We start from the raw sequence: 20,150 nt of genomic DNA on the forward strand, positions 1-20,150 counted from the left end.
GTATGCTCAGATGACATCATGGTTTCAGACACATGGTTTCACCATGGACAGGTTGCCTCCTTTTCAGTACTCTCTTCAGGCACCCTTGAGGTCTCTGACACAGGTAGAGATTAATAGACTCATCCGTCAGGATTTGATCCAGCTGGACACGAGGAGGACATGGATAGAGCCGTTACAGGAGTTGGGCACAAAGATGGCTTTCTATAGAGAGCATCTTCTCCACCTCACGGGGGATGGGTTTGTACTTCGACCTAGCTATGTGGACACGCATCTTTCGCATGGTTTGCGTTGTGCCATTGGCCAGATACGCACGTCCTCACATCAGCTCGAGATTGAGGCTGGCAGATTCAGAGGGACACCAGCAAATAACAGAATATGCCGCTTATGCCATCTAGAGCCAGAGACAGAAGTACATTACATATGTCATTGCACAGTGTACTATGAGATACGAGGTCGTTTTCACTGTCTATTCAGAGAAGGTTTTGGGCCTCTATCTAGGGTCATGAGTTATGAGGATCAAAGATGTCTTGGGCTTTATCTACTTCAGTTACACAAGCATAGAGAAACCTTACTCAGGAGAGGTGAAGAGAGACATCCCCAGAGACACATCACAGATTTGTTTACACTAGATACTGTACACCCAGAAGAACAGACAGAGGAGCAACCAGCGACGGTGGAGAGGTCTACCCGCACTACTGGCATTCTCATAGACCGAGCATTGGAGCTAGGGAGATCTAGACGACCCCGAGGGAGAAGAGGAGCTACACAATTTCGAAGGAGGCTATGGCAAAGGATTCAAGCCATACTCTTTCGTCGTCCAAAGTGCAGATGAAGATGGATCTCTACTCCCCTCCCAGATTGTCTTCACATTGTACTGCTTAGTTTAGGATCCCGTAGTATTTATATTTTGTTATCCTAGTTTAATTTATTTTGTTAATCTGACTTTGTATCAGATACACCGCATTGTAACTTTCTGGTCTCATAGGTCACTTTGGCCTTTTGAAGACGTTAATATAACATTTCATTTCATATCTCTCTCTCTCTCTCTCTCTCTCTCTCTCTCTCTCTCTCTCTCTCTCTCTCTCTCTCTCTCTCTCTCTCTCTCTCTCTCTCTCTCTCTCTCTCTCTCTCTCGCGGAAGGGAGACGACCAACCTTCGGTGCTGAAGGAGCTCGAGGACATGAAGGATGAGATGAAAGCTCTACGGGAAGGAGATGAACAGAAATCGAAAACAGCATCTTCATGGGCGGAACGTCTTGTGAAGACACAAGAAAAGGTTGATGAAGCAGAGAAATGGATTGAGGATGCAAAGAAAGGGAAGGCCCAGATGCTCGAGACCACACCTACTTCTACCATTATTAATATGACCATTGAGGAAGAGCAGAAAAGGAAGACTCGGGCTCTGCATGTGCCGGTCACAGGAGTCAAAGACAAAGAGAATGTAGATGAAGAAGTGAGGGAACTGCTACAACGCATGGGCATCACAGAGCCTACGCACACAAGTGCATGGAGAGTGGGCAAGAAAGGAATCGATGAGAAGGGAAACGTAAAGGATAGGGCACTTATTCTCCGATTCCCGAATATAGAAATAAGGAAAGAACTTCTAAAGAAAAGGCTCACTCTTAAGAAAACCGGTATTTTCCTGGGAGATGACCTTACATTGGCACAAGTGACACACATGCAAGAGTGATGCCAGAGATCAGGGCAGCAAGAGAAAAGGGGAAAATCGCCTTTTATAGAGGAGGGAAAGTAGTGGTTCTGGAAAAGCGCTCAACATGACGGTGCGAGACCTATGGGGCGACGCTCCGGATACTGGCGTGGAATTGTAATGGATCATATAGGCTAGATGTAGGTGCCTTTGAAGACAGCTTTAGGGGCAGAGACATAGTTTTCTACTCAGAGACACACCAGATACCGGGACAGCATATGCCACATGTGAAGGGTTATTTATGGGAAACAACTGGTCGACCAGACAAGAGATCTCTACAGGGTAGCCGGGGTTCAAGAGGAGTAGCAATCTTATTTAGAGAGGAGCTGAAACCACTACAACAGATTATCAGGAAAGATGAGCAAGCAAGGTATATGTGGGTGAGAATGAGAGCCGAGACTAGTAGATTTCTATATATCGCTATATGGTACTTCCCTGCAAGTACCTCAGTCTACCCCTCACCTAAAGGACAATCCCCTTTCTCCATATTGAATAATGACATATGGGAGTTCTCTAGAGATGGAGACATCGTTCTCTTAGGAGACTTTAATGCCAGAACGGCCAACTCTCAAGCAGTATTCTATGATACTTCTGAGGAAATGCTCAGAGAAGTGGATTTATCACAGAGGGGGCTTACTAGAAACTCACAAGATAAAGAACACACTGAATATGGGAGACATCTCATGGAGATGGCAACTATACATGGTTTGGCCATACTTAATGGTCTAGAGAATTTCCCGTTATCATGCTTCCCGCACAGGCATGGGGCCAGTACAGTGGATTATGTCATGACTTCACCAAGCTTTATTTCTAGTATCAAGGACTTTAAGGTGGGACCCAGACCGGTTGGGATTGCAGTGGATCATGCTCTCTTGACCTTATCAATCTCCTTCCAATACAATGCCTCTCAAGTACAAAGGAAGAAGACACACACAAGATATACTTTCACGCCAGAGACTGATTCAAGCTATGTGGAAAAGATCTATAATAGGATGTGGGCAGCCGAGCCAGTATATACTGTAGAGGAGATTACTTCTCAGCTAACAGAGATACTACATGGAGCAGCACAAGAGGCATACCCACATACTCAGCCTGATCAGAAGAGAGGATATGGGAACATGCCTCAAAACAGTTGGTACGACAAGGAATGCAGAGAGACGAGAACCAGGTCCAGAAAGAGCTTACACTTGGGATCATCACATATAAGCAGTCTCGGATTGCTCTTCGGCGTATAGTACGTCGCAAGAAAAGGGCATTTTTAGCCAAACTAGAGAAGGATTTATATCAGCTCTTCTTGAGTCAGGACTCACATGAGGCCTAGCGCTTATATCACGAGCACTCACCGCCTCCGACAATTACTTCTCCTGAGATCTGGGGTCAACATGTAACATCATTATATATGGTATCTGGATAGCCTCCATTACCAGATCCGCTAGAGCCATGCCCTGCTACTAGTACTTTCTTTACTACCGAAATGGTGGAAAAAGCCATTGATAAGATGAAGACAAGAAGAGCATATGATCATGATGGTTTAGTAGCAGAACATCTGATCCATGCCAGGGATCTACTTTCAGAAGTCCTTGCTCGTCTGTTTAATCGGGTCATGTGTGAAGGATTACCTGAATCTTGGAAATTATCTACTATCGTACCTATTTTCAAGTCAGGGGATCCTATGATACCCGGGAACTACCGTACCATTATGGTAGGTCACACTTTGACCCGACTGTACGCATCTATTCTTGAACAAAAATTGAGTAGATGGGCAGAGAATGAGGGCATAAGGCCAACAGGACAAGCTGGATTCAGAAGGGGTTATTCCACTTTAGATCATATTCTTACGCTCAAAGCCATTATTGAGGAAGGAAGAGCAAACGGGAGAAGGATGTATTGTTACTTTGTGGATTTTCCGAAAGCTTTTGATACAGTACCAAGGGCCAGATTGATGCGCAGGATGCAAGAGTTAGGGGTCCCCAAAGAGATTATTTGGGGGATCATGGCCTTATACGGGTCAATAACTGGTTATGTACGTACTCCAGAAGGGGATTCTGACATTGTTAATTCCACCGTTGGAGTAAAGCAGGGATGCCCACTGTCCCCTACTTTATTTGGTATGTACATAGATGAGGTATCAGATTACATTGATAGAGAAGGTGATAGAGGTGCTCAACTTGCAGGGTCATGGATCCCTTTGTTGTTGTATGCAGATGATATTGTATTGATAGCAGAATCACCAGATGAAATGCAAAGGCAGCTAGATGCATTACATAAATTCGCGTAGGACAGTGGACTGTCGGTAAACTTGGGTAAAACCAAAGTTATGGTGTTTAACACCACACCGCAGTGGGTTAGGAGATCGGCACCTACATTTGCATATGGCCACGATACAGTAGAGTACACAAATGCAGACATATACCCTGGGGTGGTATTTGCAGGACCGAAGTTTACTCTTAAGAAAGCAGCGGATGCTAGATTATCCAGAGCCTCTGCGGCCTTGGGAGGGTTGGAGAGGATGTGTTCACAAGTGCAGTTTCAGGAACCACGAACAAAACTTTGGCTCTTTGATACTGTGGTGGCTTCGGCTACGCTTTATGGGGTCCAGATTTGGGGACCATCTGTGGATCAGGATAATTGGAAGTCAATGGAGAGACCTTTGGTATCTATGATTTCCCGAATGATTAGAGCCAAGGCCTCCGTACCACACGCGATTACCCGAGCGGAACTAGCGGCCCCTCCGATAGAAATTGAAGCTCTTACGAGATCAATGTCCTTTATACATGGTTTGTGGGATACAAATAATTGCCGATATACTATACAAATAATTGCCGATATACTAGACTGGCCCTCGAATCCTCTCGACAATTGGCAATGAAAGGGGATACATCATGCTGGTATGCGCAACTGTCCTCATGGTTTCAGAGACACGGGTTCAGTATGGAAAGATTACCCCCCTTCCAATACTCTCTTGAGGCTCCATCACTGGCAATTACACGAACGGAGATTAATAAAATCATCCGACAGGATCTTATACAGTTGGGTAGACCCTACACAAGAATTGGGCACGAAGATGGCTGACTACAAAGAAAACTTCCTACAACTATCTGAAGATGGATTTGTGATTCGCCTGAGTTACATGGATACCCACCTGTCTCATGGTTTGAGATGTGCTATTGGTCAGATTCGTACATCCTCACACCAGTTGGAAATTAAATTTGGCAGATTTAGGGGAATCCCACCTGAGAGCAGAATTTGAAAGTTATGCGGAATGGAGCCGGAGACAGAATTACACTATATATGCCACTGCACAGTATACTATGAGGTACGTGGGCGTTTTCATTGCCTCTTTAAAGAAGGCTTTGGACCTCTAGATAGAATCATGCAATACCAAGATCAAAGATGCTTAGGCTTCTACCTACTGGAACTACATCGGCACAGGGATAATCTAATGAGAAGACAAAGAGCACTACAGCCTCAGAGGCAGATCACAGATTTCTTCGGATCGAGAGAAGCAAGAGTGGAAGGGGAAGCAAGAGGCCAGCAACCAGCACAAAGGAGTACCCACATTCATACCAAAGGCACCCTAATTGACAGAGCGATTGAGCTTAGGAAATCGAGACGACCACGACCAAGATGCAGAAGCACACTTCACCGGAGGAGACTACAACAAAGGATTAGAAGCATTCTAGCCAGACACCCAGAATGCTCCTAAGAAGTTTATTTAATACTTTGTATTTAGTTTTTCACATTTACTTTCACACTTTTCACACTTAGTACTTTAGTACTAAGGTACCCAGACATTGTAACAGATTCACCACTTCTGTATCAGCTTGGTCTCATAGGTCATTCTGGCCTTTTGAAGACGTTAATATAACATTTCATTTCATTCCTCTCTCTCTCTCTCTCTCTCTCTCTCTCTCTCTCTCTCTCTCTCTCTCTCTCTCTCTCTCTCTCTCTCTCTCTCTCTCTCTCTCTCTCTCTCTCTCTCTCTCTCTCTCTCTCTCTCTCTCTCTCTCTCTCTCTCTCTCTCTCTCTCGCGCGCGCGCGCGCGTTGTGTTTGAAGTGCTAAAGTCTGTTCCAATTCTGTTCTTTTAGTTGGCACATGGTGCCTATCAGTTATAGTGGTAGCAGAGCTTCAGTCGTTTGTTGTCTCTACTAGCAAAACGGTCCTACCAAAACAAACCAAAGATGGCAAAAATTGATTCTACACAGTACTTCCATTTCTTGCTCGATGAACTTTGCGACATCCTCTCAAATCATTATCAGCAAAACCTCCCTATTCTGTAGAACTTCCAACAGTTCCTGAACTACATGTTGCAAGTTGCAACATCTAATGCCTCAAAGATTTCCTCCTCCGCCTCCAAAAAGTTCAAGGGCTTCTTCTCGGCAACCCACACAATCTTCTATTCCTCTTAGGGGAGTCTTCAGACACATGGTTGCCTCCTTTGCCACCACCTCCCCTGTAAGGATTCTAGTCCTACTTAGTGTTTCATACTACTTAATTTGTGTGATTAAAATTGAAGGTTGAAATTAGAATCAAGAGACTAGAACATTGTTGCTTAATCAATTGCATGAAAGTGAGTACAATAGGCTTCTTTTAGGAGATCAAGAGACATGAATGAAGAGTTGTGACTAATCACAAACAGACACATCCTTTGGACGAATAGACATGTCTTTAGACAAACACCTACAACCATTGGGTGAAGGGCATGGCTAGTCGTCGGAAGAGGTCTAGTCGTTGGGCGAAGAGGTGCACCCTTTTGAGGACAAGGGTCTCCAATCAGGGCCATTTTCGTATCCGCAACAACATCAAGTGCAAGATGGTAACATATACGTCACAATCGTGACATTTCCTCCCATTTAAAACAACATCGAGGGTTAAATGATGGACAGTCTCTTGTCAAGAACTCTTGAAGAAGGGACGGGTATTGTAGTAACATTTCTGCATCTCAAGCTCCTAATTGTTAGATCGCATGTCATGGTATTCTTGACCATAACACTCTTGGCAAACCAAAAGCTGATGATCTTCACATCTTGTCAAGAGTGGAAACGTCACATCTGCAACTTGGTAATAACTCTTATCCAAAGAAGAGCTTGCAATATATTCTTTGAAATCTTGAAGTGGTGTCCATGAAGTTAGGGCCAAATCTTTATTTGATTTTATTGAAACCATAGGCAAGTTTTGAGCTGCTTTCAAAGTTGTAGGTTGTGTCACTAAGCTTTAATGTTGAGCGGTGACCACAAGTTCAAAGTCTACTTCCAAAGACTTGATTGATTGGACTTGAAGGTGCAAGTCTTTGAGTGTCGTTGTAGGTTGAAGGGTCAGATTTTGAGGTTCCTCACTCTCCGTAAAAATTACATTGGGACAAGTTATGTCTGAAATTTCAAGTGCAGCAATGAGTCGTGTTGCAAGCATCTATAAAAAGTTCTTTTGCACCATTCAAGGTAAGAACTTGAGTCTTGAAAGTTGAAGAAGAGTCATCTTCCACCAAAGCAAGAGGTACCTATTCAGAGACCAAGACTTTGTTCTACAAGGGCGATGATGAGGCTATTTTGTCTTCCTACATAATAGCTAGAAAAGGGGTTGTGGACATTGGATTAGTCACACAAGGACCAGAAGCTTCGGAATCTTCAGCTTTCTCACCGAGTATTAAGGCTTCCAGAATACAACTAGGAGGTCGAGATAACCTTCACCTCTTAGACCTGTCAAGGATCCTCTTGCACAAGGTGAGTATGAGTAAGTCTTCCTCACTACCACCAGAAGCTTGCAAGGACTTAAGTGTTGGACATGGCTCGCAAGGGGAAACTCGTCCATCGTCGCGGTGATCACGACCCAATACTTGACTAGGATCATACATATGTGCCACTAAATAAGCCCAACTTGCAAAGGCTGAGTTACAATGAGATACCACAGGATGCATCTAGAGATAAAGGTACTCTAATCAGGTGGTGAGATGTAGCTATCTAGATTGTGATCAAGTCTACACATATCTGCCCAAAGCTTTGTCCACCTTAGGAAATGTAGCGAAAACCACAAAGTCGAGCTCTGTATCTGATTGATATAAAGCATCCGTTGTTAAAACCTCCTATAGCAGCTCACAAAAGCCAAGGGATTGTGAAACCCCTAGGCCGTGCCTCCAAAAACATCCGCATCCACTCTAATAATTCCTGCTGATGTACTTCAAAAAAGGATGCACATCTACAACACAACCATACTGTAAGAGAGGCAAGAGGGACCCACTCGTCGTCCACCTCAAAAGCCAAACAAAGGTACCAAGATGCACATCTCTCTGACTAAACCAACTGCCCCAAGGCCTCACTAAATTAACTTTGAAACAAATCTATTGATATCCATAAAGTAGGTGGCATCAACCATTGTCTGCTCCTGTGTGGTATCATTAATAGCCTCCCTCGTCCAAAAGGAGTCCTCATGTAAAACCTGCACTCTAAATCTAATTGTGGCAGCTCTCTTTGGACTACTAGAAAAACATGTCAACATAAAGGCCCACTCCTCAAAGAGACATTTGGAAATCTCCATGGACCAACCGCAAAAGAACTCCGCATGCAAGGTCTCTAATAACAGGACATCTGCTGGTGATGCAAAACCTGCTGAATAGTCAAAATTCTCTACAAACTGAGAAGACCCACTATCTTGCTCCCCCTCGATAGCACCTATGATTGAATCTCCAAGAGATCCAAAGCCTGCTGAGCTGGACTATCCTGGGGCAACGCAGGCTGCTTCTCAACTACCATCGACTAATGATCCTCATGCTCTATCCCTCTATCCAGCTGCTTTGGACCTCCTCGTGATCCTGATTTGGTAACCTCTCTTTAGGAGTTCTGTTTGGGGGCTGCTCCGCCTCAACCAGCCTCTGTCTCGCTACCCGTCTGTAAACAAGAATAGGTTGTGCCTGTAGTTGTCTTCCTGCCTATCTCTGTGTCTAATCAACATTGTGTTGTTGTTGAGCACTCTACTGCTATTGACTCTAACCCTTCTGATCTCTATCATGCTTTCAAGCAGAGCCCTGCTACTTTGCAGAACTTTGCTCGATCTGTTGTGGCTGTGAGGGTTGTCTCCTCTTGCAACCAGTATGTCTCTGTTGCCACCCTCTACGGCAATCCCTCACCAGATGATCCATCTCATGATATCTAAGGCATTGGTTCGGTATGCCCGTAACCACAATCCTGTGCGAGTGTAACACCCCTTTCCACTCAAAAGTGACGGTATTTGGAAAGATTGTGGAAGGGGTGGTAGCCACCTTTTTAGATGGCACAGATATCTCGATCTGTATTGAACGCATGAATGGTATGCCAAAGATAGAACACATCTGCCTCAACATGTCTGGCAACCAAAACTGTGCAAGCAGCTCTGGAAAAGCTAATTCTGCAAGATACTTTGGGACCTAACATCTGTTCTCAAAAGCAACTAATGTAAAATCCTCGTACCACAGATGTAGAAACACCAATTTGTCCCTGAAGCCGAGAGGAGTGTAGGTGATGACCCTAGAGGCAGCCTCCAATGATGAGAAAATAGCAATAGGGGTGCCTCTGCCAAGCCAGATGATGTCCTCCACTTTGCCTTCATTTGAACCAACTAGAGTGCACATGAGCCATTCCCGGACATCGACACGAGCATAGGAACATCCAACCAAGCAGCCGACACCCCCTATTTGGGAGAGAACGTCAATACGGTCACCTATGTTCTATAAATCATCTGAGGTGACGAACGATGGTGCCATACTACTTGAGAGAGAAAAATCCAATAGAGTAAGCACTTTTAAACAGACAAAAAAACTTTGACGCTTCTTCACTCAACCCTCGAAACCCATAACAGACCGGCCATGTGTGAGTGCAGGAGTGTGTGTGTGTGTGTGTGTGTGTGTGTGTGTGTGTGTGTGTGTCACACACACACAAACACACACCAAGTTCTCTTGCAGGTGTGCAACGGACATGAATTTAGTCTACATGATACCTCTCTTACAAATGGCTACTTGTACAGACACAGATAAGCAGTAGTTGTACTTACAGCTAATGAGCACTTACAAGTCCTGTACTTCAAAGGAGTACCCTTCAGGGTTATTGCATTTATCGAGCTTGAGAGAACACAATCACATAGTAATCTTTTAGCAAGCCTCCAACAAGAACTTCTTGTTTGTTTTTTGTAGGGTAAATATCCAGAAGCGTTTGGACCTTCAAAATCTTTTGGGCAAAAATCATCAGAGTACTGCATTGGAAAGCGTCCCTTCACAAAAGGAATAGAAGATTTTGAGCAATGTCGTTTACGTGTGGCAGTTTCTGTTCCACAAAAAGAACCGGAAGAGACTCTCAAGAGAGGCGGACAACTTGATATACTCCCCGGAGGTGGCACAGCAATTGCAGGACAAGAGGGAGTCCTTGGGGATTCAACACCAAAACTCTCCTTCTCAATTTGGTGCTTATAAACTTCATAGGCTGAATTGTCCTTGAGAGTACTTTGAGTGCATAAGGCATCAGCTATAGCTGCAGGACAACTTGCATAACCTGCCCCTTGCAGATCCGATGCCAGACTAAATTGAACTTGGACAAAGGGCCCCAGCACTTTCTTGAAAGACTTTATTATGCAGACATGATACATCTCAGCAGTACATTTTTCCGCAGCCTTCTCGAACACTATATGAGCCACAATGTTAACTGCAACAATGCCAATATTGTCAGTCCCTCTTTAAAAAAGCTCTCTGCTCCTTGCAAAACAAATGGGTAAGAAAGAAACAAAGAAAAGATTATAGCACTTTCTCCTTCAATTAGTTCAACACAACCTCTAACCTAACTCTTTGTAAAGAAAATAGAATCAAGCTCTGTGTAACCCAAGCTCATTACTCCTCAGAAAGTACATAAATTCTCGCAAGCCGTTCTGTCTTCTCCCTCCCACCCTACCCCCCTCCCGCTTTACATGTATATATGCATATATGTGTTTTGTAGGCACACAGCCATACAGATGCATATCTTACCTGATACTCATGCCATGGATGCACAAACCATAACTTCCAGCTACTGCCAGATGGGCTGTAAGTGTGTGTATACATGTGCGCACATGCACATGTTGTGTGTGATTTATATGCGATTCTCATTCCACCATGAAGGCAAAGCTTAAATTAATATAGAACTACCTGCTGAAAAAGTCAATGCTAAAAGCTTTCCATGATTCTCTAGTAGGTGCCGGACAGATGGTCTACAGCATTTCAAAACATTAAGCCACAGACTTCCAACATTGCTGGGACTCCACAGATGTATATGAAGTTCTTCGTTTGTAACTGAGGAACTGCCTTCCACATTGGAGAATAAAGGCTTTCTAGGTGGATCTAGCCTGTTGGCAGAATCAACTAAAGATTCCAGATCTGACTTTGATAATTTGTCAGTAACAGGAGCTTCAATGCTGTGGGTCATTTCCCCAAGGACTGCCTCTGCTGGCATTCTTCGTTTCGAGGGCTCTCCTCCTTTATCGAGTACTTTTAGCTTGATACCCCTGGCTATTTTGAAAGTGACAGGGCTTGCCTTCTCAAGGCCCTTGTTCAAGATTGCAGCTTGAGACTTGCGTGGAAGCCTAGGGCCCAATTGCAACAAAGCTGAAATGAGCCACGTTGTGCGACACAGGGATACAGCCCTCAACTGCCTCTCAGCTTCTGACAAGATCCTTAGTGCAGCCCGTAGCCTCTCCATCTCCACATCTGACACTGCACAAAGTGAACAATATAGAAGAGCACACAAACAATGTGAATTATGAAAATATAGTGCATTTAAAAGGCATCAGAAGCAATGTATCAAGCCCTTGAAAAAGAAACCTTACAAGCATGCATTGAGGACTCCTCTTTTCTACTTGTTTCCATAGGTACATAGCTGCCAGCAAGGATATCTGTGATAAGAGTGGCTAACTGAGATAACAAATCCAATGGGTCTACTCCAAAGTCAACAATCTCCTTTGTCGTCTGTACAGTTCTGACCATATCTGAACAAAGAGCCAAATCCAGCAACTTTATCAACTTATCATTGGAGACTGAGCCAACCTGAAAAAAATTCAATGATACTCAAAATATGTAGGTCAAACAGCTAAAGCCTTTTAACTCCAGTACCATCCATTCCAATACAAGGGCACGTGCAAGTCTGATGCTCAAAAACATGCAAATCGAGAGAATGATTCAAGAAGCAACTGATAGAGTGAGCATTTTGTTTTGAGAATCATGAATTACTTTTTACAACAAAAAAAAGGAGATAGCAAAGCCAATACCTTTAGATGAAAGATAAAATGCAACTTCCCAGGCAAGGCATACGATAAAATTTAGTGATATAAAGTGTTGATTATAGATAGGCACAAAACACATACCAGCTTGTGGATCGTAGCCAAAGTAATCCTCTGTTCTAGTAGGCTGACTTGATCAAGTATAGTCTCTGCAGAGCGCAAGGAACCCTCAGACATTGAAGCAATCAAGCTAAGAGCTCCTGGTTCTGTAAAGATATTTTCCAACTTCGCAATATGGTCAAGCCTATTGACAATGTCTGAATGCGTGATCCGCCGAAATTGAAATCTCTGACACCTGGACATTACTCTGCGAGGCAGCTTGTCTGGTTCTGTGGTGATGAGAATAAATACAGCATTTGAAGAAGGTTCCTCACTGAACTTCATTAGAGCGCTCCATGTCTCACAAGAAAACGTGTGGCATTCATCAATTATAACTATTTTAGATCGTGAGTCTGGGGTAGCGACATCTCTGCTCTCTATAAGCTCATGCATGAGGGCTACCCCATTGTGGCTTGCAGCATCAACCTCCCAAACATGTGATGCATTGCCAGAAATCCAGGCAGTACATTCATTACATTTTCCACAAGGTTTCCTTTCCTCACTGGTGATGCAATTTAGGGCCATGGCAAATATTCGTGCTGCAGAAGTCTTTCCAGTACCATGCCAGCCTTGGAACAGATACACAGGAGCGACTTTGCCTTCTAAAATCGCATTAGAAAGAGCACGAGCTACAATGCTCTGCCCAATTAGGTCTTGAAGCATCCTTGGCCTATACTTTTGGCTCAAAGTTCGAGCCTTAAATCTTAATGAAGGAGTATTAGAGTGTCCATGGTCTACCTGTTTTTCAGCATTTGAATCTCTTGACCCCTCCTTTGATACTTGCCTATTTGCAGCCAATATGCCACTAAAACCATCCAGGTTGTTTACACTCCCTCCTACGTCAAGAGAATAACTCTTGGTGCCACATGTCGATGAGTCTACTGGGGCAAACATAGCTTGTGTCCCTTTCATATTTTGCATCTCCAACATGGGACCATGTTTTGACTTGCTTTTAGCTTTCATATTAACGGCCCTGCTAGGTCCCTGATTTTGTTTGGATAAGTCTGAAAATGGACATGTTTTTGAACTGTTTGCTAGGGTCCTTCTTTGACTATTACTGAAGGACCTTCTCTGAGGCTTGTTCTCCTTACCTTTAGGCAGCTGTAGTGCATTCAACTCATCATCACAAAAAGACAGTTTCAAATCTTTTCGTGTGAACAACCTGGCCCTTTGCTTGAGAAGTTTTTGAGAATGTGTTCTTGCAAAGCGTTTGGTTATAAATGGTAGCTGACATGGAGAATCATAATTTAAATTGCGAGCTTCTGTCCTGTTTTTAAAAGAGGCATGGTCTTCCTGATAAAGCAGTGGCTTCTCAACCTTAAAAGAGAGTGAATGGTGGTGAAAATATGTAGAAGAAGGGTTTGAAATCGAAGGCCAAAAAGCTTCTACATTCTGTGGTACTAGCTGGCGGTTTTTCCTTGATGTCCATGATTTTCTCTTCTTGAGGTGGTTTTTGTGAAATAGCTCACAAGCATGTGAGCTGTCTTGTCCTTGAAAAATACTCATGTAGGCATCTTTCTGATTTACCCCAGAACTCAACCAATGGTGCAGCAAGCATTCATCATTGATCAAGGCCCCTGAGTTGCCCCATGAATGGTTTGCAAGTGAAAAAGAAGGATGTTCCAATTGATAGCAATCAACTTGGAAAGTGCTTCCCATTTTGAGCCGTGATGCATCTCTCTCTGTATGAAAAGCTGAACTATGTGGCCGCAGTACATACCTTTGTGTGCTTGTCTTAAGTGCCCCAGCCCCTATTTGTTTTTCTGTTCGGGATGGTCTTCTTCGAGAACTGGCTTGGTTGGATTGTAGCCGAATTTTTGTTTGTTTCAGGTTTGAATGATCATCTATATGCTTCACAGCAGATGAACATCTACTTTCTTTCCACGAAGTCACATCTTCCATAAGAGGAAGCTCCCGTAGCTGGTCTGTGGGATGACTGCTGACGCTGTGGCACTGCCCAATTAGCATCAAACAATAAAATGAAGGAAGGGATATGAATTACTTCAAGTCTGCACACCTGTAGCCAAACTTACAATAAAAAAAGAAAAGATGGTGATACTTACATCAGGCAAGTCAGTAAAATGGCAGAACTTGCAGTTATTTGTCCTTCTTGCACATACACGGCCATGATGTGCAGCCATATATCTCTGAGCGCAGAAAAAAAGACAGAATATCCTTGTTACAAAGGACTGCCCAGTACTCAAGAGTTCTAAACTGGTGGAGAGGAGGTGGCTGCCTACATAATTATAACATTCAAAAACCAGTTCCTAATCATAGTGCAAATAACAAGGTGAAGAATCACATGGGCACTCTAAAACAAGAGGAACTCACAGGACACATTTAATATTAGAGGGATCCTTCGATGCGCACACAAAAGACTGTAAGCCTATCTCTCTTCTTCCCTAAGGCATGCCAAAAAACTGATTTGGGAGGGCTTGTATATAATGAGCAGTGGCACAAGTCATGCCCTCTCCTTATAGATGGCCAAAGGGAAGCTGGAATTCACCTGAGAGAGAAAGGTCAAGTGTGGTTGGTAGCTACAGTTACATAGGTAGGCCCATGATACGAATGATATTCCTAAGTACAAGATACCAAAGAGGGTGCTTGTGATCTCCATATTTTGTGAGTGCTTGTGGGGTCTGGAAGCTTTGTGACTCTATGTTGAAGTGGTGAGTTGTACTGGGCATTCAGCTGAAATTCACTTCATATCTAGCAAAACCTGGCTTTTGGTAGTTTACAAATACAGCATGAAGAGCGATTACTTTGTTTTGTTTGGTCTGCGCACACTAATTAAACATTGCATGATAGAAGCATGATAGAGAATTTGAAACAGGAGGTTTAAGGGCGGGATAATGTGTGTAATTGGGCTTTAACCCATGGAATCTCACATCCCCCGCCCCTTGAGAGGGAGAAAAAGGAATTTGTTGAGACATCGCGGGCATGACACTGAAGATGAGAGACCGGTAAGGGGCCCGTGTAAGAACAGATATTTTGGAGAGAGGGAGCCACTTACCTGTCGCAGAGCGCTTCTGAGCCACAGAGCTGAGAGGCCGCTACCATGTTGCTGGTCTTGGGGCCCTTCTCTCTTTTCGCGTACGATTTTGCCTCCGTCACAGAATTCAAACTGAGGCAGAGAGAGAGAGAGAGAGGCAGGGAGAGGCTTCAATAGGCTACACTTGGCACCAATCGAGTGGCCAAATGTTTGTCCCGACAAAGATTCGACTTTCGAAGGTCTTAGACCCCCGTCCCACCAAACACGCTTAGGGGCTGAAGGTGTTGCAAGTGCTTGCAAAGGTCCCCTTGCGGTCAGAGTGCATAAGGGGGCTGGTAGAAAGCATTGTATGTGCTGCAAAAGAGATCTCTTGAACGGACTTTTAGAGCACATAAAGACCCACACCGGTGATGTAGGGTAAATGTTCCATATTAAGGATAGTGCGATGAGACTCCATTGCGTCTCATGTATGTTGCAACATTTTCAACGATTCGGTGCGCAAACAGTAGTTGGGAATCTCTAACCTTAGACTATATTGGCGTTTCTATTTGGCGACATGTATACAAAACACAAAATGGTTTATTGATTCTCTGTGTGCAAAAAATGAGTGCTTGAGCATGGAGCATCCCTTTAAAAAGATAGCCTGGCGCCAAGATTGAACCCTGTTGGAATTAGGGTTGCAGAGAAACACACACAGCTTGGAGAAGACGAAGGAATCTCAAGGCACACAATAGAGAGTGTGTTACTTAGTGTGCAAATGGAAAGATAGATAGCCCTAGAGTGATGGGCGTATATACAATGCACGGGGGGAAAAACCTCCTAAAGAGGGAAAAAATGCCTCGACGGTCCTAGTGTGTTCACACACATCACTACCACATGTATATGGTAACAAATCCCCCCTGGAGTGATGCGGTGAACGAGAGCTGGCACATGAGTAAAAGGAAGTGCCATGCCCTGAGGACAGGATCAGTCCACAAAGGGGAGTAAGCCCAAAGCTTTGCGGAAAGCTTCAAGCTTCTCACGAGACAATGCCTTTGTGAAAAGATCTGCAAGGTTGTCCTGTGTTGGCACATAAGCCAAGCTGATCTCTCCTACTGAGAGCCTCTCCCTGACATAGTGGTAATGCACCTCAATGTGCTTTGTGTGAGCATGAAAAACTGGGTTCCTCGCAACTGCCAATGCGCTCTGACTGTCAGTGTAGATAGTGTTGGCAGTGTCCTGTCCAACACCCAAGTCAGCCATAAGGCGTCTGAGCCATACACACTCAACCGTAGCTGTGAAGACTGCCCTGTACTCAGCCTCACAACTCGAAGTGGCCACAGTAGGTTGCTTCTTGCTCAACCATGATATACATGAACTGCCAAGCATGAAACAAAAACCACTTGTGGACACTCGCGTGTCAAAACAACCAGCCCAATCTGAGTCCGAAAAAGCATGTAAGTCTGGCGGCAATGATCCCCCCTTGGGATAAAACAAGCCAAGATGTAAAGTGCCACTAAGGTAGCGGAAAATCCTCTTGACAGCCTGCCAATGCTTAGACCCTGGGCTATGCATAAATCTGCTGACCTGCGAGACTGCAAACTGAATATTTGGCCTCGTGTTGCATACATAAATGAGGCAGCCAACAGTAGTTTGGTAAAGAGTGACATCAGCAGGATCGCCAGCATCATGTAGACTCAACTTCAAACCTGTTTCCATGGGAGTGGCAATAGGTTTGCAATCCTCAAGTCCAAACTTACATAGCAATGTCTCTATGTAACTTTTCTGACACAAGGCAATACCACCATCACACTGCTTAAACTGTATACCCAAGTAATGATGCAACAGCCCCAAATCTTTCATCTTGAAAGTAGCATTCAAATCAGCCTTAAATTCAGCAATATGTCTCTCATTTGGTCCAGTGATCAGCAAATCATCAACATAAAGAACCACAATGAGAAATACATCATCCTCACGCTTTACATACAATGTGCTTTCTGTTGGACTGTTACGAAAGCCTCGTTTAACCAAATGAGTGTCAGCTTTCTCATACCAAGCACGAGGAGATTGCTTCAACCCATACAAAGCCTTCTTACATTTGCACACTTTGTCCTCTTGTCCTTTTATGACAAAACCGCGAGGCTGCGTTACATAAACTTCCTCAAATATGTCACCATTCAAGAAAGCAGTAACAATGTCTGATTGATGTACATCCCAACCAAAATGAGCTGCCAATGCACATAGAAAACGCACAGTAGTTATACGACAAGTGGGAGCAAAAGTCTCTTCATAATCTATGCCTTTTTGTTGTGCATAACCCTTTGCAACAAGTCGAGCCTTATGTCGATCGATCTCACCATCCGGCTTGCGTTTCAACTTGTAAACCCACTTCGTACCAATGGCCTTTTTGCCAGGAGGCAAATCACATAAAGTCCATGCGTCATTCTCTATAAGTGCATCATATTCTGATTTCATGGCAGCAATCCAATTTTTTGAATTCTGTGCTTCATCAAAAGACAGAGGCTCCTCAACATCATGTAAACTAGACACAGCCAAAGCATAACAATCTGATGCATAAGATGCATGGCGAGAGCCTGAACGAGTACGACTAGAGAAAGGTGCATCCAATTTACTGTCACGCAAAGTGTGCACCAGCCATTTTGGCATACCTCTAGCCTGCTCATTTTCAACCCTTTCCTCATCAAGTACATCATGTACATCTGCATCAGTAATAGGCTGTTCTAAAACATTTTCAGAAACCCCCATAGGCTGTACATTTGCCTCATTGGAACTTACATTCGTATTTCCACCACTGAAAAGAGGCAACAAAGTGTCATAAATGTCCTGTGAGCTTACATTACTGTCTCTGGTACATGACAGCAAGGGCTGAACAGAATCTTCCACAAACACTACATCCCGTGAAACCAGAATACGTTTTGTTTGCGGATGATACAACCTGTAACCTTTGCTTTCAGCATTATAACCAACAAAAATACATTTGACAGCCTTATCATCCAATTTTCTACGTTGCACTTGTGGCACCAAAGCATATGCCAAACAGCCAAAAACACGCATGTGCTCAATAGAAGGCTTTCTATCATGCCATGCTTCATATGGAGTAATAGACTGCAAAGCTTTCGTAGGACACCTGTTAAGTACATAAGTGGCACACATGATGGCCTCAAGCCAAAAAGAATGCGGCAAAGCTTGACTTTTGACCATACATCGTGCCATTTCCGTTAGTGACCTGTTTTTCCTCTCAGCAACACCATTTTGCTGAGGTGTATAAGGCACTGTACATTGGTGTTTTATCCCACGACTAGCCAGAAATGCATTAAATTCATGAGACATATACTCCCCCCCTCGATCGGAACGGAGGGTGCCCATAGTACATTTTGAGACATTTTCAGCCATAGCCAAAAATTGTTTGAAGCACATAAAAACTTCGGACTTCGCTTTAAGCGGAAATACCCATGCATGCCTAGAGTAATCATCAATGAAAGTCACGAAGTACAGGTAATTGCCCAAGGACGGAGTTTGCATGGGCCCACAAACATCACTATGCACAAGCTGCAACCTGCATGTGGCCCTAACTGAACCATCCTTTGGAAACTTAGAACGCTGCATTTTACCCAGAATACAGCCTTCACAAACATGTTTGACAGGTGCTTCAAGAGGCGGCAAAGAAGCAACCATATCAGATTTCTGCAAACGCAGCAAACTGGCAAAATTCAGATGACCAAAACGTGCATGCCAAAGTTTTGCATCTGAAATAGCCCTTGAATCTGCAACAGCATTTGCAAAATTTTATCCACACTTGTCATACAAAGTGAGCTTATACAGCCCACGGCACAAAAGCCCAGATGCAACAATTTCATCACCAAAACTGAGATCATGAACTGTACATCTGTCATCCACAAATTTGACTACAAGTCCAAGTCTAGCAAGTGCGGATACAGACAAGAGATTCTTCTTGATCCCAGGTACATAAAGTGCATCAACAAGTGTGAAGGAACTGCCATTAGCAGCAGTGAGCACAATCTTTCCAACTCCCTGAACTGGATAAGAGGCGTTGTTGGCACAAGTGACTGAATTCCCATGAGGGACAGACTCGAGAGAGGTAAACAATTCACGATGTGAGGTAATGTGCTTTGTAGCACCACTGTCGAAATACCACACATGTGAATCTGCAGCAACTGACAAGCATGCATCATGGACAGCAGGATTGTAAGTGCACTCTGCGCTAAAAGCCCATTCTGCATCAACATCAGCATCACAATCTCCTTTCACAGAAGACTCAACAATGGCTGCATTTGTAGTGGAACCAGCATTTGCAGTGGAACCACCCTCTTTCTTCTTAGCCTCTTTGGCCTTCAACTTAGGACACGACTTGATCAAGTGATCATTGGCTTTACAATAATGGCAACGCATCTTCTTTTTGCCCTTATCACCAGAATTGCCAGACGAAGTGCTGCCAGCAGAAGCATTAGGAATAGATGCATTATGCACATTGCTGTTGCAAGAGTCACTTTCTAGAAAAAACAAGACTAGGCAGCGTGCAGTTGAACATGCTTTTATTGCTTCTCAAAGAAAGGGTGGTAACAGAATTTTTGCCACTCGCAGCAGAACCATAAGAAGTGGCTGCATTACTGTTACCACCCTTTCTTTGAGAAGCAATAAAAGCCTGTTCAACTACACGCTGCCTAGTCCTGTTTTTTCTAGAAAGTTACTCTTGCAACAGCAATGTGCATAATGCATCAAACTTGACAACTTCAGGATTTCCTTGGGTCATGAGTCTCCAAGTACTAGCAAAAGTCTGGTAGGAATCTGGTAAGGCATCAAGAACAGTCTGCACAAGGGAACTGTCCGAAATGACTTCACCTGCAGAAATGAGTTGCTCATTGATATCCTTGACACTAGCAAGGAAAGTGTCCATATCATCTTCCTCATGCATAATCTTCGACTCTAGCTCTTTACGCAGCAAAGCAATTTTAGCCTCATTGCGGCTTGCATAAAGACCTGCTAGAATATCCCAAGCCTGTTTTGCAGATTTTGCTGAACGGATGTGAGGAATAATGGTGCACTTCACAGACAACGCAATCAATG

General features: G+C 43.9%; 1 protein-coding gene across 3 annotated transcripts in view; it reads right to left on the minus strand.

Moving 5' to 3' along the window:
• Positions 1–14,933, minus strand: part of LOC147424765 (uncharacterized) — a 30,735-nt gene extending 15,802 nt beyond the window's left edge. Inside the window, exons 1-5 of one of the 3 annotated variants that reach the window (XM_086500780.1) lie at positions 14,137–14,933; positions 12,059–14,018; positions 11,525–11,741; positions 10,848–11,411; positions 9,745–10,371 (exon numbers count right to left, since the gene is read on the minus strand). In XM_086500780.1, the coding sequence (XP_086356906.1) occupies positions 9,745–10,371; positions 10,848–11,411; positions 11,525–11,741; positions 12,059–14,018; positions 14,137–14,201 (3,433 nt within the window). In that variant the 5' untranslated portion in view covers positions 14,202–14,933. Of the gene's footprint in view, positions 1–9,727; positions 10,372–10,847; positions 11,412–11,524; positions 11,742–12,058; positions 14,027–14,136 lie in introns of all 3 variants that reach the window. The other 2 variants (XM_086500781.1, XM_086500779.1) reach the window with 2 other exon arrangements.
• Positions 14,934–20,150: the final 5,217 nt, after the last annotated feature.

The sequence above is a fragment of the Adiantum capillus-veneris genome, chromosome 25 (assembly GCF_014529385.1).
Source record: "Adiantum capillus-veneris isolate H3 chromosome 25, ASM1452938v2, whole genome shotgun sequence".
In the NCBI taxonomy this organism is placed as follows: domain Eukaryota; kingdom Viridiplantae; phylum Streptophyta; class Polypodiopsida; order Polypodiales; family Pteridaceae; genus Adiantum; species Adiantum capillus-veneris.